General features: G+C 33.8%; 1 protein-coding gene across 1 annotated transcript in view; it reads right to left on the bottom strand.

The window, feature by feature from the left end:
• Nucleotides 1–4843: 4843 nt before the first annotated feature.
• The window catches only part of AEBP2 (AE binding protein 2), a 61892-nt gene continuing 43923 nt past the window's right edge, over nucleotides 4844–22812 (bottom strand). The window contains exons 4-9 of the mRNA XM_019961485.2: nucleotides 19599–19785; nucleotides 16781–16905; nucleotides 11394–11461; nucleotides 9354–9467; nucleotides 6986–7012; nucleotides 4844–6435 (exon numbers count right to left, since the gene is read on the bottom strand). Coding sequence (XP_019817044.2) covers nucleotides 6390–6435; nucleotides 6986–7012; nucleotides 9354–9467; nucleotides 11394–11461; nucleotides 16781–16905; nucleotides 19599–19785 — 567 coding nt within the window. The 3' untranslated portion in view covers nucleotides 4844–6389. The remainder of the gene's footprint in view (nucleotides 6436–6985; nucleotides 7013–9353; nucleotides 9468–11393; nucleotides 11462–16780; nucleotides 16906–19598; nucleotides 19786–22812) is intronic.

The following is a 22812-nucleotide window of genomic DNA, read 5'->3' on the forward strand; positions in this document are numbered from 1 at the left end:
AAGAAACAACAAAGATACAGAATAACCAGAAAATAAAAGATAAAATTAATAGTAAGTCCTTATTCATCAACTGTTAATACCACCCTAAATGTAAATGGATTGAATTCATCAATCAAAAAGATACAGGGTATGGGAATTCCCTGGCACTCCAGTGCTTAGGACTTGGGTGCTTTCACTGCTGTGGCCCTGGTTCAATCCCTGGTCAGGGAACAAAGATACTACAAACCACATGCTTCAGACCAAAAAAATAAGAAAGATACATACATGCTGGTTGAAAAGATTAAAACAACAAGACCCAACTACATGTTGCCTCCAGAAGACTCAGCTCTAAAGACAAACATAGGCTCAAAGTGAAAGAAAAAAGATGACATTCCAAGCAAACAGCAGACAAAACAGACCCCAAAAGGGTAATAAGAGACAAAGATGGACAGTATATGATGATAAAGGGGACAATTCATCAAGAAGGTATAACAGTTAATAATATATATGCAAATTACATAGGAGCACCAAAATACATAAGGCAATTATAAACAGACCTACAGAAAGAAACTGACAGCAACACAGTAACAGTACAGGACTTTAACACCCCATTTACATCAATGGACAGATCATCCAGATAGGAAGCCAACAAGGAGACAGCAGTCTTCAGTGAAACAATACATCAGATTGGACTTGATAAATATATATGTAGGACATTTCATCCAAATATCGCAGAACACACATTCTTCTCAAGATCACATAGAACATCCTCAAGAACAGACCATATTCTAGAATGTAATACCAAGTCTCAATAAATTAATTAAGACACAGATCAAACATCTTTTCCAACTCACAGAAATGAACTATAAGAAAAAACTGGAAAATTCACAAATATGTGGAGACTTAACAACATGTTACTGAACAACCATTGGGTCAACCAAAGAAGAAATGTTTTTATACCTGAAGACGAATCAAAACGTAAATACACCATTACCAAATCTACGGGATGCAGCCAAAATGGTATTAAGAGGGAAATTCATAGCAATACAGGCCTACCTCAACAAACAAGAAAAATTTCAAATAAAAATTCAAATCTTACACCTAAAGGAATTAGAAAAAGAGCAAAGTCCAAAGTCAGTAGAAGGAAGGACATAAAGATCAAGAGGAGAAATAAATCAATTAGAGGGTAAAAAAACAATAGATTAAAAAAAAAAAGAAAACTGACAAACCTTAGCTAAACTACGAAAAAAGTACCTGATAAATAAAACCTGAAAACGAAAATGAGAAATTACAACAGATACCACAGAAATACAGCAGATTATAAGAGAATACTATGAAAATTATATGCCAACAAACTGGACAATGTAAGAGAAATGGATAAATAGTTAGAATCATGTAACCTTCTAAGACTGAATCATGAAGAAACAGAAAACCTGAATGGGCCAATCATTAGACCAATCACTAGCAGAGAAATTGAAATACTAATCAAAAACCTCCCAAAAAACAAACGTCTAGGACCAGATGGCTTCACATGTGAATTCTACCAAACATTCAAAGAAAAGCTAGACTCAGACTCTTCCAAAAAACTGAAAAGAGGAAATGCTTCTAAACTCATTTTACAAGGCTAGCACAAGGACAATACAAAAAAAAAAAAAATACAGTGTCACTGATGAACACAGATGCAAAAGCACTCAACAAATATGAGCAAATCAAATACATGTGTGGAAGAACACAACAGGTAAAGCAGGTCAACTGGTATTAGACTGAAACTCAACTTTTGATGATGAGCAAACTGCAGTGTGTCAAAACGAACATTATGGGAAATCTTCTGACCTACTCTTCTGCAATGCTCAATGACGTTAACACAAAACTACATGCACTGGGCCCAGCAACCAAGAGTAAATGGTCACCATGCTCACATTTTACAATCTTAGCTACACACTAAATTTGTGTAACTTAGCTACAAAAATTTGCTTTTCTAAAAGTAAAAAATTCCCTCAAACATGTAATAATCTTATATGAGTCTTATTAGGCATCCCAATATAAATGAATTCCTGAAATGGCTTTCTTTAATAGGAATATAAAAACCTTTAGCAATTTCATAATAAATTTGTAAGACTTAAAAAATGTAGCTCTCTCACTAGCAGGGTCTTATAAATACTGAAAAGGAAAAAAGGTCCTTACAATGCTGTAAGATAAAAGCATTAAGATAAATTAATCAAATACTAGGTAACTCCATTAAAAGTGTTATTACTTCAAAACACATTACTCATACCATAAATGTAACTGAAGTCTTATTATTTTAAAAAGGGCTTCTACAAATATGTGTGTGTGTGTCTGTGTGTGTATATATGAATCACTTTACAGTACACCAAAAACTAACAAAACATTATAAATCAACTGTGCTTCAATAAGGGGAGGGGCACTCTACAAAAACAAGATTGAGAACATTTTTCACAAAAGTAAACTAACTAAAAATACTCCTATTACAACTGAGTATGCAAAAATATAATGTCAATAATTCTTTTCATTGAGAATGTTCAGGCAAACTGTAGTTCCCTTTATAGGTTCAAATATAAATATTACCACAGAGTATCATTTAAGACAGTGTGCTTCAGCCATACTCTCCAAAATACCTTTCTATAACAAGTAATTCACCTATAACACTCATTCAATAAATATTTTAGAGACTAATTTTGTACCATGTATTATGTTATAGACTGGCTATGGCTGAAACACTGAAAACAACTTTGTAGTGGTATTACAGCACATCTATTTTCTCTTTCACACTGTGAAAAGCCATTTGGTATAGTAGAATGACTATCAACCTAGAAAAAAAAAATGCGTTCCAATTTCTGCTCTGTTTACAAGTCCTTTTTAATTTTCACAGTAATATAGAACCATGTGTTATATGCCATGCAAATCTGATTCAGAGAATGAACTGCACTATGTAAATATGTTTTAAAAATTTTAATTTAAAGTAATACAGCACTCGTTACATTCTCAAGGCTACTGAAGCTCATAACCATTAGTAATGACAAAATACTCTAAAACCATTAAAAAACAAAAAAACTCCTCAGACTTTATTTGTATTAAAGCTAGTGTTTGAATTGCAAAACATCCTCTACTAGGTCAGATTCTTGTAAGAATTAAAAAATAAAAATATATAAGACATTTTATCTTAAAATCTTACCTTTTAAGAAACATTTCTTACATTTTAGAAGTAGAAAAATACTATTCATTAAAACAAACGAACAAAAAAAACTTCTCTCAAAAAACAAAAAACCCCCAAGACATTCAAATGACATATATGATTGTACTCTTTTTAATAAAGACTTTATATATAAGCATTCCCCTGTAGGTGTGCAACCCCCAGCCTTGCTATACATATAAACCTATCAGTTTTTCCAATAGGGAATCTACCTAAATAAGAATTTCTCTTTGTCTTTTAGAGAACATATGAAAAGGTATTAGACTATAAAAAGAAAAGAAAAAAGTTGTAATCATATAGGAAGCCCCCATCAACTATTTTAAAGACTTCAACTATATTTACCCACTTTTATACTTTATTCAAATATCTAACACTTTTGCTAACCAACCATATGATATTTTTAAAAGAATTCAAAGAGCAAACAATAAAAGATGTATTAAATAACTGTGGCAAATTCTATCCTTTTATGAGTACTTGCATATTTAAAATATTTTATTAAGGTGTGGGAGGAGAAGTTTCACAAAGATTTGCTGATATGATTATCAATGCTTTCAACGAGAATAAAACAGATCTTAAAATACGCATTGAGAGTCAACTACTGTCCATCTTAATTTTCCTTCGTCTGAAGTTCAGAGGTAATGTGTGTCCACTTTAGGGAAGATTTTATATTTGAAAAAGTTTATTAGAAAAATAAACAACTTTAAATTTTACAATATTTTCCACTTCCAAGAGTCTTTCAGATAGAGAAGATGAACCTTATGATTTAAACATGATCCAACTTACAAAATCTCATTTAGTCCTATTGAGTAAAACAAAATACAATAACAAATGGGGAAATGTTAGTAACTATTAAGAACTCCAATGTAAAAGTTAAAAAAAAAAACAAAACACCATTTGTTGCATGTATCTTAGTCTGGCAGTATTTATACTCTTATGTATATTAAAAAGCTTCACCAAAATTTAATGTGCTGCTTTATTACCAAGATAATACTATCATATTAAAATATAATTTGTGCAATCTAGGTTTATTTTATAGAAAAATTTATCAACTATAACCAGGGATTGACAAATTTTTCCTTAAAAGGTCAGATAGCAAACATTTTGTGCTTGCAGGTAATAAAGTGTCACTACTTAACTCTGTCTTACAGGAAGAAAGCAGCCACAAGTAAATGAATGGGTATGTCTGTGAGCTGCCGTTTTGCCTGCTGCTGAAAAGACAATGCATATTTTATATATATATATAGGGGTGAGAAGAGATGCAGAAGGGTGGGGAATACAGGGATAGGGATAATATAGATGGATAGCTATTACTAAATAAACAGTATAAAGTAAAAATTTCCACACTTATTTCCCAATCACAATTGCATGTGTGTATATTTGTATACATACAAGTTATAAAACTATTTCATTTTAATTCCATATTCTTTTTTGGTGTGTGTAAATAGTATCAGAACAAAGTCAGATAAGCAGCAGAGTATCATGAGTGACTGAGTACTCAGAGGGTAATCAATAACCATGAAATTTGGTTTTGACCATCTTAGTATTTCTACACAATGGGAAAACTAATTTATCTGCTGTGCCCCTGAAGAAAACATTAGATGTATAATTCAGATGTCGTTTTAAAACTTAATTGAATTGTTACAATTCTGAAACTAAATGTGATTTGCTTTGTTTTATTAGAAAAAATACTCAGGCAAGGTCTACAATCATCGGTCAATTAAGAATGACTTACAAGAACATGAGGCAATAAAATAAAAATACAGGTACAAACTATATATCTGAAACACTATTTGGCAATTTTATAACAAATCAAAATTTAAAAAGAACAAAGGAGATTGCAGATTACTTCATAGATACAGAATAAAGCAACTGATGAAGTGCTTAAGCAAAAGAAAACAAAAAATAGTTAAGAAAACACACTGCTTTTCTTCTTTTCAAAAATAAAATCACATTTGCTACAGATCGTATGAATAATACCCTTATTAAACAACCATTCCAGAATGTCTTACAGAAGCAGTGCTTTTATTTGCACTTCATTTAACTTTATATGACTTACTTCATGTATATAGCTCTTTAACCCCACTGTTAACGAATAAAGCCTCCCGTAATTTTTATCATTTTTTAAAATTTTTTTAAAGTAAATGAGAAATGATTTATGTATCATGGAACCTTTCCCATTTTGGAACCAAAAGGCTTATTAATTCTATATTTTTGTCTATTCTTTCTTTAAAAAATTTTAGTGTAAAAACTGCTGGTTTTTTTATATCACTGTAGTAAAGTGAAAACTCCTCAATCAGGAGTAGTTTCTGCAGTTTGACTGCATATAACCACATACTTTACAATATGTCCTTCCAACAGTAAGGAAATAATTGATTTCACGGTCACTGTCAGAAATGAGTGCCATAATTCTATTATGGGTAATAGGTCCTCCCTCAAAGACTTTCTGGAAGGATGTTCAATGTGTTTTGCTCTTATAGATATTAACAGTAGTACATAGTCCCTTAAGTCTGCAAAAGACATTTATTGTTAAAGAAGGTGCTTTATTAACAATTCCTCTGGCAGCACTAGTGAATTACAATATCCTTCAATATTATTTCTACCCATAATATATACATTTAACTTTTCATGCCTCTAGAAAAACATCTACAGTACATTTCATAATATAAAAATATATTACAAATCTGAATTATTTACAAGCAATGTTCTATTAACTCTATGCAACATTTGTTTGATACAATACTAACAAGTTACACATATTTCCATTTTTGTAAGTTAAAAAAAAAAATCCATATGGCTTCTTGCTTACCAAGCAAGAAAGTGATTTTATTTTCCTTTTCAAAACCAACTTTGGTGCATAAAGGATTCAGTTTGAAGATACTTGTAAAAAAAATACGATTTTTCTTATGTTAAGAAAAAAACAGCTCACAAACCAAATGCTTTCCTCAAAAAAAAAAAAAAAAAATAGAGGCTTATTATATAGGTTAAAATGAAAATATGAGGATTATTCAAATAATTTGAAATAGAGGTTTTTCAAAAACCGTTAACAGATTAGTTATATAGGTAAATATTAACATACTGTACTCCATGAGAAAAAACCCTACTCCTGAAAGGGGAGCCACCAGACATTCTGCAACACTCTTTAACAGAAATTCTCAGCCCTAATTCGATAGACGAATTTTTAGTTGATTGCAAATGTCGTTCACTGTTTGCTTAAATACAAATTGAACACTTTTCTTATCAGAGTTCTGCAAAAGAACACAAATGGCAACCAATCACATCTATTTATCATAATTGAAAGGTAAATTATCTCTCGATAATTTTCATTGTCTAAATAGTTCCTAATAAGACTTCAAATCAATAGACACTGTCAAGACAAATATCCTTACAGTGCTTTTGGTATTTGTAAGGGCACATGTTGTAATTGGTTTTCTTTCCAATATCAACTACTGTAATCACTAAAGGGTTTAAAAAAAAAAAAGCAGCTTAAAGCAGCAAGCATGCAAAGCCTTTAAGAAGCTGTTCCACTAAGTTGCCAGAAGAGTGTTTGCTCAGTCTCCCACAGTACCACTCCATGAAAATGTGGATATACAGTAATATATTAATATATTCCACAGAAGAGCCTACTTCATTCACAGAATGTTTACACTAAGCATAAATATTCTAAATACTGGATTTAAGGGAAAAAAAGGAAGGGGGTTGATTCTAATGTGCAACTTTTACTAAAACCCATTGTCAGTGACTAAGACTGCAGGTGTCCCCGCTTGTTTGCTTTTTATGTATTTATTTATTTTTTACCTCTTCAACCTCTTCTGCGGCATTGTTCTAGAAAAAGAGAAAAAGGGATAATCTTTTATTCAACTGAATGAAAAACACATATGAAGTGCTTCAAAAATACAAATATGTATAAGAAATAGAAAATGTGACAATCACCATGAAAATTTATTTCCTAAGCATTCACATGGTGGATATAGTTTAGTTACATAATTTATATATATATATATATATATATATATATATATATATATAATTTAGTTACATAATATACAGCTTTTTAACAAATCCTTTTCATGTAACCTATTAATGTGTTTCTAAAAAAGAATCTCAAGTTTAAATTTATATGAAATTTAAATTAGTGTTTAGTGTTTAAATTTCATATAAGTATGTCCTTTTTGCTGCTACTTTTGAAGTTAATATATTTTTGGAATGTTTGTCATGCTTTCATTTTGAGATGTTCATAAGCTGCAAACTTTTTCTCCTAAAACAAATTAGAATAATTGCTTTCTTCCCCTCGTAATTTCACATGCTTTCCCACTCAAAGTCCAAGCATTACTAAGCTGCTACAGCATGGCAAATGTAGGGAGTTCTGTAACTCCGCACCACTTTAGGGTAGATTTGATTCTAATTTCCAGAATCGTAGAAGCATGAAAGTTTATAGACTCAAGATTAAATGTTAAGATGGTGGAAGATGGTTTACAACTAAAGAAAATTAACTCCACATAAGTACCAAATACATCTTAAGAATGTGTATTTTCATTACCCCAGAAATTAGTAACAATTGCAGAATTATACCCTGAGAACAGGCGATGCAAGTCCTATGCACGTCTGGACATCAGTTCTGAGCTTGAACGACTTTTTTGTCACTTTCACCAAAATATCTAAATTGCTTCCTATATAGCATAAGAACAGCAAAAATAAGCTGATTCTGTGAAAAAGGAAGACTCTCATAGAGAGTGGGAAGTAGAATGCAGGGCAGAAACACAAGTTAGTCTCAACCTTTTATTTAAAATTCATGCCCCTTTATCAATTCACTGCTTAAGGCATGTTTAGGACCATTCTTGGTTCTCCCAATACCACTATTTTAGGATGCTAGTTTTAATCACTCCCTTCAAAGAATAAGCAGAAATAAGCCCTAAATTAGGAGCCAGTAAATAATAAATATCCAATTATTTTTCTTTAAAGAGAGAAAGGTAAATCATTTAAGGTTATTTCACTGTTCTCTCTGCTAGCTAGTTTCTTGATTAACCTAGTTCATTCCACAAGTTTTGGAAAAAACACAAGTTTTCATCAGACTTAGCACCTTCACCAAAAGATGCTTTCAAAGTCTGGAAGCATCTCAATGTCTCCTTGCAGCAAGGCCCATTATGTGAGAATCTCTCTCTCAAAAGATGTCTCACATTCCAAGAAGTTGAGTCGTGGAATGAACAAATCCTTCAAATCAAAGTCTCTGTTTCAAATTTTGGCACAAGACATAGTGTACTTTAGGACAGCTGAAATTCACATCTGGGATTATCAATCATTTTGTCACTTTATTCTTATCCAACCTACTACTATATAAAGTATATACTAAAATAGAATTCCTTTTTAAAATACAGGAAGTTCACTCATTAAGAGTGCCTTTTAACCATTTTCAACCACTTTTTTAATCACTGTAGTATATGTCATTTGCACAGATGCAGAATGGAGTTCAGTCACACCCTAGCTGTGTCACTTTGGGCAAGCTATGTACCTCTTGCCTCAGATTTCTAACGTGTAAAACAGACATAGGAACACCTACTTCACAGGCCTGCTGTGAGGAGGAAGTGTTATGTAAAGCACCCGCACAGTGACTCAGCAAATAGACAGAAATGGTGGTCTCTTCTCCTTCCCCCACTAAACATACTCCATATGCACCACACACAAAAACAAAGGTAAGATCAAAAACCTTAGAAATGTGAACACTCTAAGCTACCTCTTAAAAACAAGCACAGTAATATCTGAACTGCTCTTCTGAAAAGTCTGGGAAGAGCTTAAGTTTAAGAACTTCAACCATTAATGGTATTCAGTGAACATGTGATATTATGACCAGGTCTACATGTTTGATATTATTAAAAAAGAATTACATACTTAAACAAAAGGCACTTATTTTCAAAACACTCTATATCACAGTCTAAGCTACTCAAGATAAATCTGGAATTAACCGGGCATATAAACTTGACCAAAATATTGCCCTTCTAGAGTTTACAATGTATGTATCACTGTGATGTAATTTCCACACACAAAGCTCCAGAAAGCAAGATGTGCTTGATACTGAAACTCAGTACTTATTAAGTCCTGACCTTATATCCAAAATTTAAGATTTATGATTACAATTCAAAGTGAAACATCAAAACAAGAATTAAATTACCTGTATATGTTTGGGTCCAAAAGCAAGGCAGTATCTTTGGGTAGCTTTGATAAATGAACTACTTTAGTTTTTAATTGATGTCGTTCACTTTCATTCACCCACACATCAGGCAGACTGTGAATTTAAAAAACAAGTCATATATAAAATAACATTAAGTTTAAATTTATCCTTCACATACCTTCACATTACTCACATTACCCAGCTTTTTCTGACTTGTCTGACTGGGTCACCTAGGTTAACAAGCTTATCAGACACCAAGGAAACTTAGTCATCTAAGTACTGGGATGTAAAGACCCAGCCAGAAAATGGTATGGTGAAATTTTAGACATAAATCTGGAAATGAATTTTGATGGCAAAGTCATCCTACAACTTGGAAACACATATTAACACACTGTCTATCTCTTAGCTTGCTACGTGCAATTAGATCATGATGTGATAAAAAGCTGAAATCTAGTTTCTTTATAAAGAAATAAGAAGTAAAAACCCCACTAGATTTTCACTTTGAAAAAAATGAACTTCGGAATAAAAGCATTCTGATATTTGGATTGATCGATTTCTAAAATATTAAGACTACAGACATCCGAATATAATTTTTTTTTAAGGAACAGTTATAACCTTACTATAAAAAGAGCTCTTACAAATCAGTATGAAAAAAGTGAACTCTCATTAGGGGAAAAAGAATAGGGGAGACAAAGGGCATAAACCATTAATTCACCAAAGATGTAGTTGCCTTATAATCAAAGAAATGCAAAATGTAAAAACTCCAAGAGCCAGTGTTGATAGTAAGTCAGAAGTAAGCTCTCTAATGTCAGAGATGATATTAGAAGCTAACACAAACTTTCAGGAAGGCAACGCCTATCTCCATAACATTTTCCATAGCTTGTAAATAAAAACAAAGTTTAATGTTTTTTAAACAGTGGAGAAAAATGGGTAGCTTTAAATGTTCAGTAAAAAGTTCATTAAATAAATGTTACATGAACATTTCAAAATATTTTAGAGTGGCATTTTTTAAAAACCTGGAAGGGAGGGGGTAAAAGCAAGTGGAAAGGATGTCCTACACTCACAGACATTTGATAATCACAGGATTTTTAAAAAGTTAAATAGATTGCTTTACTTCAATATGCTAATGTGCACTGTAAACTCCTATCTATTTTTTAAATTTATTTTTAGTTGGAGGATAACTGCTTTACAATGTTGTACCAGTTTCTGCCATACAATGTGAATCAGCATGTACATGTGTCCCCTCCCTCTTGAACCTCCCTCACCCCTCACCCCATCCCAAATCTATTTTTAAAGCTCTTAATTCATATCATGTTCATTAACATCTCTTTGGACTGGAGTTTGGGAAATGATGTTGTAGAAAAACATATAATAACAAGAATAAGTATGGACCATATCTTATTAATTTTTAATGAGATTCCATTCATTTCAATTTATTATATTATTGGTGCTTTTCTATGATATACCTTCATTTACCTTTTGCAACAACTAAAAAAATTTTTAAGAATAAAAGGATTATTGAACATTAAATATCCAAATTAAGGAGCACATGGGTCAGAACCACTCTAATAAAAGGGTACTAAAACTCAAAGAAAAATGTTAACACTCCTAGAAAACTCACCAATTGCTTTTTTCAATAAAATATCATTAATAATGTCCTGAAAAATGTTTAGAAATTGTTAAAAATAATTGTCTCAAAGGCATAACTAAGGTTGCTTATGCCCTATCCTACTTGAAGGTTATTAAAAGTTCTAAAAATAATCACATTCTAAAAATGATTAAAAATTGCTATGACAACTTACATTAAAAAAACTACTATTTTAAAAGTTAATTTTAAAGTTTATACCTTGAGCCAGGTACTCTTAAGAGCCTTTACAGATTATCTTTTTCATGCTGACAACCTCAAAATGTTCTGTGATTTCATTCCTGTTAAGTCTTCTATATTTGAACCCAATAGCTTAAGTAATTTTTGAGTAAAAGACTTTAATAAGAACAAGACATCAGTCTATTAGTTATATATGTGGTATTCCAAATACTCACATGTCTTCAGGCATCCAATGAAGCAAAAGTTTTATCTTTCCAGAATCCTCTTTTCTCTTAGCTATTACCTAGCAATGATATAAAATAAATTACAAAAACTATAAAACATCATTCTTATGTGCTTTAAAAAAGCTTTCAGTCCTAATCAAGAACTGAAGTGTTCATGTCTGGGACCAGATGTTACCACCACCACATCTTGTCCTGCCCTAGTTCACAGCAATTTCACCCTTGATCATCTATTTTCACAAAAGAAAAAGAAGAGAAAAAGTGAAGTAGCTTTACACAGCCAAAGACAAAAACCATATTATCTCTTAAAATGCTGTTTATTTTACTAAGTTTTTAGCTGAGCCAGAATACCAACCAAGAATCCATATTGGCTAAAATGGGTATTTTGGGGGCGGGGGTGGGGGTGGTGGTGAAATGTGTTTGAGGAACAGATGAATAGTGAAGGAAAAAATAACACTGGGAAAGGACAAGTCTCCTTTTTATGATTAAGGTATTTGTCATTTGTGTGGAGGCTTTTTGTTTGTGGGTTGATTTGTGTTATTTTAAATGAAACATTAACCAATCAGTGTTTAGGTTTGATTTTAAGGAATTTGGTTTGATTTTAAGGTGTGATTTGATAAAGGAATCTAAGTTAAGGTGTGAATCAACTAGAACTGTAAGGACCTATGTAAGTGTAAAAAAAACCCAAAATGCTTGTCTTCCATTACCAGATTCTAAAAACTGAAGTAACGATTCTTAAAAATCGATCAAAATGGCATTTTATAACTCTGAGAACTTCCATATTAATGAAATTAGAACACTAGTGTTTTAATAATCTACATGTCAATATTTTTACCAAGTTTTTAAGTTTCAAATAGCCTCACAAAGTAATGCTACATGTCATCCTCAAAATATATTAGAAGTAAAAGCAGTACTTCAAACAAATACAAAACACTTTCTAGCCTCATTATTTAAAACTCTATAGTTAAGTACTCTAATTCTAGACTCGGTAATGGAATTAATTAAAAAGCCCAAAGACAGATCTGAAGACACTAAAACAAACTATCTCTACAGGCAAAGAAATAAGATATAAAAATAATACAATGCAACCAAGTATAGCAAGTCAACTGATTGCTAACTGGGATTCTGCTGACCTCTTCTGGAGAAGGCTCAAAGAAAATGTTTCAATTAAGGAAGACAAAGTAGGCAAACTGAACAGCACAGTACACCAGGTAAATATTCTTATGTAAAATGCTTCACTATCAATATGGCTATCAAATTAACTATAAAAGCTAATTTGATACTAGAAAACTTCTATTTACAGTTAGTACTGAACACTGACTACTAACAGAAATGATTCCGTATAATACAAACCGCCTTCATCAACCTTTCTCAGTCACAGTCATGGAAGTTTCAAGGATTTCCTCACCTAGCCCCTTTCCTTTCTATTGTGTCCAAGGAAGACCATTACCCATCATGGATGTTTCTTCCTTCCAATTCCCCCAGGAAAAAGCATTCTTCAGATTATATTACACCTTTGTTACTTCTCCTCAGTCAAGGTACCTCTGCCACCACAATGTCGCTTGGGGTGCAACATCACTCTTATTTCTAGGTTTTTAAAAATTTATTGATAACAGCTATCAATCATGTTCTTAAACCCTCGCAGATGTTTTCTACAAATGGAAACCTTTTCATTTTCATAGACTATGTTAACAGAGTAAATTTTAAGTTTTCTTCCAGACTCCTAATATCACATTTTTAGTTCCTCCATTTTTTTTATCATTTTACTTCTCCTGTGTCAATTAAGGATTTCATCTCAAGGATCAGCTCTAGTGAAATCATGTGAAAACCGATGCTACACTTTTTAAAACAGAACCTTAACTATCATCGTCGCCTCTATTCCCTAACAGGTAGAGGTCCCTATTAAATATTAGACCATTATTTCATCAGATTTATTACCCTTTTAAATCATTAAATGTTGATAGGTCCAAACCTCAGTCCTTCAATTTCTTCTCTTTTCTATTTAATATGTCCTAGGTGATCTTATCCAGTCTGGTATCTTTAAACACCCTAATACACGAATAACTTCCATTCTTATCTGTAGTCACATCTCTCCGCTAAGCTCAGACTCATATCCACCTGCCTACATGACAAAAGCATTAGATTCTTCACAAAATGTGTTGAAATTACGGCTCTTGATATTCCCCTCTCCTTCAACCTGGGCTTCCCTCGTGGCTCAGTGGTAAAGAATCCAGCAGCCAAGCAGAAGACACAGGTTTGATCCCTGGGGCAGGAGGATCCCCTCGAGAAGGGAATGGCAACCCACTTGAGTATTCTTGCCTGTAAAATCCCATGGCCACAGGAGCCTGGCGGGCTACAGTGGATAGGGTTGCAAAAGAGTCAGACATGATTTAGCAACTAAATAACGACTCCCTCAACCTGCTCATCTCACAGACTGTTAACTGCAACCACTCTGGTCTTTTCTCACTTGAGATACTGAAAAGACTGACCCCTTCTCTCCCCCACACTGACCTACAATATGTTCTCAATACAGAAACTGAAGTGAGCACATTAAAACCTGCATGAGAGGCAAGAGACTGGTACGTTCTCTAAGGCAGAGGGCAGAGACAGAGATGAACACACAAAGCTACACCAGTAAAGTTTAACTGTGGTGATGGTGGTGGTGGTTTCATTGGTAAGTAAAACTGTCAAAATTCAGAGAATTGTATACTTTTTTTTTTTTCCCCTGGCCACACAGCTTGCAGGATCTTAGTTCCCAGATCAGGAACTAAACTCAGGCTCCAGCAGTGAAAGCACAAAGTCCTAACCACAGGACCATAAGAAATTCCCTTGTATACTTAAAATGGGTGAGGTGAGTTTATATTTACTACACCTCAACAGAACATTTAAAAGATCACATCAGAGCATGGCTACTCAAACTTCTCCAACGGCTTCCCAACACATACAGAATAAAAAGGCAAGTGTCAGTGCAACCAGATTCTCCCATTACTTCTCTGACACTTCTACTCTCTCTGCCTCAGTCATTTCCTCCAGCTACACCAGCCTTCTCAGTGGTTTCAAACCTACCTGGCATATTCCAATTTAGGATTCTACACCTGCCTCTGGCCACAATGCCCCTCCCCTCGTAACTGAATGGTCATATCCTCACTTTCAAGCTTTTAATTCATTTACCCTGTTTATCATGTATCCCCTATTAAAGTGTAAGCATATCCGGTTTCTTGTTTTTCATCCATTTTGTTCACTTCTGTATCATTAGTACCTGGCACGTGTAGCTGCTTAATATTTAAGTAAATGAACAAATTAGCCCTAATGCCACACTCCTTTTGAGTCTGGGACCACATCTTACTAACCTTTAAAAGAAATTATAATAAACTTAGAAGGTGGAAAGGGGGAACAAATTAGAAGTATGGGATTAACAGATACAAGCTACTATACATAAAATAGATTAGGAACTAGAATTTATTGTATAGTATGGTAAATAATCTGCCTGCAATGCAGGAAACCGGGGTTCGATCCCTGGGTCAGAAAGATCCCCTGGAAAAGGGAATGGCACCCCACTCCAGCATTCTTGCCTGGAGAATTCCATGGACAGAGAAGCCTGGTAGGCTACAGCCCATGGGATCACCAAAGAGTAAGGACATGACTGAGCAACTAACACTTTCACAGGTAATTATATTCAGTATCTTATAATCTATAAAGGAATATAACCAGGAAAATAACATATAACTGAATCACCTTGCTATATACCTGAAACACAATATTGTAAATCAACTGTATTTCTAGAAGAGAAAAAGATCACATGGATAAAATTTAAGTAACTTATTTTCTATCTCACATGCTTTTTATTCAGCAAAACCCTTAAAAGTCTACTTTTAAGTCTACTTTATCAAATCATCATGAAATATTTTTTATGATCAGTCAATCCTCAGGCTTTTTTTTTTTTTTTAATTTTTTTTGATGTGAACTTTTCAAAGTCTTTATTTAATTGATTACAATATTGTTTCTACTTTATCTTTTTTGGCTCTCTGGCCCTAAGCCATGTGAGATCTTAGCTTCCCAACCAGAGGTCAAACCCACACCCCACTGCATTGGAAGGCCAAGTCTTAATTCACAGGACAGTCAGCAAAGTCCCAATCCTCAGTTTATTTCAACTTGTAAAATGATTAATATTTTCTATCTCCTATATGTTAATACATAAATGTAAACTTGGATAATAAATGTTAATTTCAACTTAAAAAAAAAAAATTATAGACCTACCAAATCATAAACCTATGTTATCAAATTCCAAAGGAGGACTTTAACCATCACTGCTGAGCAAGCTCCTAATATTGCTGAATCCCAACAAAATTTCCAGCACAGCCATTTTAACTTTGTCTTCAAAGCCTCTAATGTTCCTTCTGACCCTTTCTTATTTAATAAATGTATTTCCAACATTCTTTAAAAGCACATACGTATGGCAAACCTTTCCTTAAACCCAACTCACACCTATTATGTACTCCAAGCTCAGAAAAGATTTCCTTTCCTTGTGTCTAATCTTCTACCTTCTTGTCTTTAACTTTGGGAATCAAAATCAGGGACTGTGAACTGAAGCAGTCATAGAAGAAAAAGCGAAAGTACAAGAAAACCTCATTAGTAGAGGAGTTGGGAAAAATAAAAGATTCAAACCAGTAGAAATATCCATACTGCTCTTTTATATTTAAATTCTCATGCATTTTTATTAGAATATATAAAACATAAATTCTATTTCAACTGCCAAAATTAAAGAAACTCTAGGGATTCAAATCACTGAGTCTGGTCTAAAGTTTATCTCTACTAACTCACCTACATCAAAATACAGCAATATAAAGATGACTGGATAATAAAATGGCAAGGTGAATGAGAAGAAAATAACTCTCTATTAACTTCTAGTTAACCAAAAACAAACTAGTTATTTTTTTTTAATTTGATATTTTGCTTTTTCCAACAGTTATCCAACAAATATACACACAATTCTACATGCTTCAGATACATCCACAGGAAAAAAAAGAAAGATAAAAATTCCTTCTTTCATGAAGCTTTCATTTGATAACCATTATCTTATTTTCTGTTTAACACTAGCTTTAGATGTGCATTTTAGGGGAAACAGACAGCATACAGAAACATAGACAGGGATGTACCTTAAAGGAAGTCTAATGCTCTAACGTTACATATAAGGAAACCAGAGGTCAGAAAACACACCTCGTTTACTTAAAAGTCAGAGACGGATCTTCAAATGCTTAGTAACCCAAATACCATCCCAATTTCCTAAATAGCTCAAATTAAAGGCTAAAAAACTTCATGTGATCTTTTAAACATAGAACTGTGGGAAATATTTGAAAAATAAAATAAAATCAGATACTTACAGTACTATGAAAAACAACACTGTGTCCCTTTCCTAAACTTTCTATATGAGCTGAGAGGTTAAAGCATATGGCTCGATGTCTTATCGCATCCAGTGTTTGTGCATCGAAGAAATCATGCGGCCGTGCTAAAAGTCAATACAAAAGCAGTAAAGAATATTTAGGAAAATGTCTCAGAACAGCCATAATTAGTGATCCATTTTTCACAAAAATACATACTAAGTAGAAAAGACTGAAACAATTAACTATCTATCTATCTAGTGTTTAAATATCAAGACTTTCTTTGCTTTCAAAACAGAACCAAGCTGACAAGGTTAAGGGTGTAAGAAGCAGAACTCTAAGAAGGAAGTGTGGTTTAATTCTGCTCCTTGGTATGTGAGATTTTAACCTTCAACCTCATGACTGTACACGTTAGCTATTCTCTTTTTCATCCAGTTTTGCATTTTACTCCAGGACCCCTCCTGAGCACCAGTCCTGCGTTTTCAACAATATGACAAACGTCTTCATCTGTGCACTACAACAAGATCTCATTCACCTTGGCCAAACATATGATATACACATTTCATGAACAGTTTACATTAATATGTAATAAAAATTTCCTTCAGATTTGACAAAGTAGTAATATTAAAATTTAAAAATTTTGACATTTTCCTGATTATGAGTAACTCTTCTAATGATAATCTAAGAAAATTATAAATACATTTAAATGCCAATGAGTCCTCCAAAATTCTTTCAAACATCCAATCCCATCAGTTATCACCTATGTGACTTTGCACAAACTGTCTGATCTTTCTTAGTCTGTTTCCTAATCTGAGAAATGGAAATGCAACAGCTATAGATGATGAGTAAAATAAACGCACAGGAAAAATGCCTTAAGCCATAATGCAATTATACTGATACGCTTAAGTCATTTTTTTAAAAAATGGACAAACCTAGAGTAAGCAATCTTTCAGTATAATCACAACAAAGTTATACACTAAAGATTTGATAGGATCATTTTTTAAATTTCTATTTTCAACCCATTAATAACTATAAATTGTATTGTTTCTATTCCTAATAACACTGTTCAAAAAGGAAAGAGCATTTATTATTTTACAATTGTGGAGCTTTCTAATACATGTAAAATATCTCAATATCATCTGTAATTAAAAATTAAATTTTACTGACAATAAAAGAAACAGCCTAATTTCCTGGTACAGCATATTCTAAATTACATATATGCTAATTTACCACACTATTCTGACTTAACACACGGGTAGACTAAAATTGTCTCTACTACTCACGTACACCTACACATCTACCAGTTGGTATACTCAGTAAAGCAGTCTGAATAGCTCTTTTCTCATTGGATTTTTGCTCAAAAGGAAATAAACAGAACAACAGCTAGTAATAAACTAACAGAACCCACAAGATTAACAAAACAATGACAATGGGAAATCAGTTTTTAAAAACTCACATTTATTTATGAGAGGAAAAAAGTCATGATTTTACCTAATGCTAAGAAACAAATCCCCTTCCTACTTCATCTGCTACTACTGGGTGAAAAAATGCGTACTTTCTCCATACTCTCCAAATATGCTTTTTTTGAGAAGAATAAGCTTATTAATAATGACTCACCCCTCTAAATCACTCAAATCTATCACTCTTCAACTCAAGATTAAATAAACACAGAGGTCATCACTTGAATTAAATTCAGAATAATAAAAAGAGCGCTCAAATTTCAGATTCTATGCATCAGATCTTAACCTTTTTACGTCCACTACTAAAGGATCAAGAATACTAAACTAGAACAATAGTCTCCAAAGCAGGTGTGTGTGTCATGATCCACTATCATGAGGAAGAAAATAATACAACTTCTTTCTTTTTCCCATTTCTATGTTTTTCAGTATTCCTTCTCGTCAGTGTACACTAGCAGTGTTATCTCTATACACTGTAAGTACACCAAGTTAAGACTGAATGGCCAACCATTTTTCTTAGTAAATTATATAATCAAAAACTTTTTGTTTGAAGACCACAAAAATAAAGACTATTTCCCTGTGGTTCAAAAGTACACAATCACCTAATTATGTTCTGTCCTAAATATGGAGGCTACATCTAATAATCTTGTAATTAAGCACATGAACACTATACATATGCATCACAATAGACTGTTAAGCACTGAGACACAGACTACACTGAGTTTCCCTATTCACACACACCACTTTGGAACAGACAGGTTACTTTATTTTTACCTGATTTTTAAATCTTTAACAAGTTCAAATTTTCTAAAATATTGTTACAAACAGGAACTTTGTCATAATTTAAATTATTCAGAATTACTGCTGCTGCTAAGTCGCTTCAGTCGTGCCCAACTCTGTGCAACCCCATAGAGGGCAGCCCACTAAGCTGCTCTGTCCCTGGGATTCTCCAGGCAAGAACACTGGAGTGGGCTGCCATTTCCTTCTCCAATGCATGAAAGTGAAAAGTGAAAGTGAAGTCACTCAGTCGTGCCCAACTCTTAGCGACCCCATGGACTGCAGCCCACCAGGCTCCTCCGTCCATGGGATTTTCCAGGCAAGAGCACTGGGGTGGGTGCCATGGCCTTCTCCATTCAGAATTACAATAGTCCTCAAGTCCACATATACTGCTCCCTTAGCTACTAAAGATAAAACATACATCTGAATTCTCACAGGGACAGCCCAAGATCCTATCTGTTCATTACTATGAACAAAAACAGATAAGCAGAGTTGAAGAATGGTAGAAATTGAATTTGCATGAGAGTCTAAGATAAAAACTAAACCATCTGACACACACTGCCTTTCAGTGTGTACTGAATACTTACGTAATGAGCGTCGTCTTTTGTTCTTTAATTTCCTCCTTTTGTTCATTCCAGCTTTAGAAGGAGATTCTTCTTTGGCCTTTGGCTGGCTAGAGACTTTTGAGGAGTTCTGCTGACTGAAGTGTGTGGGTACATGGCGAGCTAGCCCTCCCTGAGAAGCAAAGCTGGCATTGCAGCCACCGACGACACACTGAATAAAAAAATAATAATAATAGTCAGGGAAGCAGTACATGATGCAAGCAAAATAGAAACAAGTAGATATTTTGTATTTTCAGAAGTAAATCAGTAACACTACTGAAGTAATTCCAGAAAGGATCTATGATCCATGGACAGAGAAACCTGGTGGGCTATAGTCCATGGGGCAAACATGACTTAGCAACTAAATCTCACCACCACCAGTCTTCTGTACTTGCAAAACTGAGAAAACAAGGTCTACTTAACTGCCCAAGTCTCCTGGCAACTGCTATTCCAACAATGGATGCAGAGTGTTTGCAAATCACTAAAATTACAATTTTAGTAAGATTTCTAGTTAGATCTTAAAAAATAATATTTTCAGGTCTTCTAAGAAATGAATGTTACTAACTAAAACATTTTCTAGAAGTGATCCTCAAACAGTGAAATCCACACTGGACTGCTGGGGGGTTTCCATCAGTGATTTACTCAAGTTGTTTCGTTTCTGACTTGACAACCAAACAAGAAGCAGGCAAATTTGCCATGTAGGTCACTAAATGTATCCAACACATTATTCCCAGATGGTTCAACTTACGTTTCTCTAGATTAACACCACAAAAGACTCCCAGTGTTTCCACAATACTGCCCTCTAGTGTGTGTATTCTTTCAGTTGAGATACCGCTACCATTTCAAACTTCTAAAAGCACAATACAGCGAGAAAGAGAGAGAGAATGTGTGTGTGCATGTGCGCGCACGCAGAAGCGACCGAGTCTTTGCAACCCCATGGACTGTAGCCCTCCAGGCTTCTCGGTCAATGGGATTTTCCAGGCAAGAAAACTGGAGTAGGTTGCCATTTCCTCCTCCAGGGGATCTTTCAGACTAACAGCCCTCTATTAGTAAAAATCGTAACTTTATTCACAAAATCTCTTTAAATCTGACCACGTGAAAAGAGTTCACCCTCGTGTGAGGAACATCCTCACATTTTCAGATCACAATTAGAGAATTTATCCCAGCCCATCTTTTCCATGCATTTTCAAGGCAAGAATATACTTTTATGAATATATACATTACCAGAAGCGTCCTACAAATCATAGCTATCTCTAAATATACTGGCTTACAGATTCTGATAAAAATCAGTGCTGGCTGAAACACTTCACAGCAAAATCCTTGCATAGTACCATTAAGAATTATTCTACTCATTTCACTATATATATAGACATGTTAAGCACTCCAACGGTACTCAGTATTGCTAACAAAAACCTTTGACCATTCTGAAGTGCACACTAGGTTAAGAGAAGGCAATGGCAACCCATCCAATACTCTCGCCTGGAAAATCCCATGGACGGAGGAGCCTGGTGGGCTGCAGTCCATGGGGTCGCTAAGAGTCGGACACGACTGAGTGACTGCAACTTCACTTTCATTCATTGGAGAAGGAAATGGCAACCCACTCCAGTGTTCTTGCCTTGAGAATCCCAGGGATGGGGGAGCCTGGTGGGCTGCCGTCTACGGGGTCACACAGAGTCGGACACGACTGAAGTGACTTAGCAGCAGCAGCAGGTTGAGAGAAGAATGACTCAAGATTTTAGTTCAAATACTTATCTATTCCATATTCGGTACTATTAACGTTAGATGCTAGAAGTGTGAGGATGGATAAGAGATATACTTTTTGCAGTGAAAGTGCTTATATGTGATCAGCAAGACATATATATATATAAAGCTACAACTTCAAAGGACTGTCATCAAGGGTAAGGCACAAAGAGTTATGGAACCTTGAAAAGAAACAATCAGACATATTCAGGGCTTCACAATTCATTTAATTCTTACAACTCTTATCAGTAGTGTGGTCCTCGGATTGCCTACATCACAGAAGGCTCAGCTATAGATTCTGACCTTGAGAAAGAAGCTGGGCATCTGACGGTTGCTGAATTCTTAGAACCTAAAATCTTAACTACACGTATTTTGAGCACCAAAAAAGAATAATGCTTTTTAAAGTTTCCATCTTCTGCAGATTACCACACTGCCAGAAAACACCACCATCTACTACAGGACCCACTAGTCAGATGCTGCTACTTACCACTATAAATACATGCTACTAGAAGAAACTGAATTTTTATTTTTATTTGATTTTATTAATTTTTTGAGGTGAATTTCATATAACATACCATTTTAAAGTATATAATTCAGTGGTATTTAGTGTATCTACAACCTACAAACAAATACAAGGTTTATAAGGACAGCTCCACATCCTTGTCCAGACTCGTCATTTTTCGTTTATTTTATTAAAACCATCCTAGTGAGTATGAAGTGGAATCTCACTGTGGTTTTCACTTGCATTTCCTTAATAATCATTTTAATTTAAAACCTGATAATTCCTTCTAAATACCGAAAAAAAATTTTAAATATGGTTGGAAAACATGAGCGTGTGAATCTACTTCTGCAACTGCAAATTTTATGATATCTAAATATAGATGAAGATAGGGAGGGAGGGGCAAATTAGGAGGAGACTGGGATTAACATACACACACTACTATGCATAAAACAGATTAACAACAAAGACCTACTGTTTATATTCAATGTCTTGTGATAACCTATAATGGAAAAGAATCTGAAAAAGAATATACGTATGTATATATAACTGAATCTGTTTGTATACCTATACCTAACGTAACAGTGCAAATTAACAATACTTCAATTAAAAAATGGCTAAAAAATAAAATAAATGAGACAGATGCAAGTGTTCAGAGACTGAATTAAGAGTGCTGAAGGAGAATCACCCTGAAGAGTTAGCTGCGCACTGTTCAATACATGCCAGTCATTAGACACATAGAGCTACTGAGTCCTTAAAATGCGGCTAGTTCAAGTTTTTTTAAAAGTGTTAAGTATAAACTCCACACCAAATTTGGAAGATTTAGTACCAGAAAATGCAAAAGATCTTATTAACTATGCATATTGACAAGATGCTGAAATGATCAAATAGGTTAAGTCTAAGATGTTATTTAAATTCTTTTCATTTCCACTTGTTTCAAGTATTTTAACACAGCACTGA

The sequence above is a fragment of the Bos indicus genome, chromosome 5, assembly GCF_029378745.1.
Source record: "Bos indicus isolate NIAB-ARS_2022 breed Sahiwal x Tharparkar chromosome 5, NIAB-ARS_B.indTharparkar_mat_pri_1.0, whole genome shotgun sequence".
Classification (NCBI taxonomy): domain Eukaryota; kingdom Metazoa; phylum Chordata; class Mammalia; order Artiodactyla; family Bovidae; genus Bos; species Bos indicus.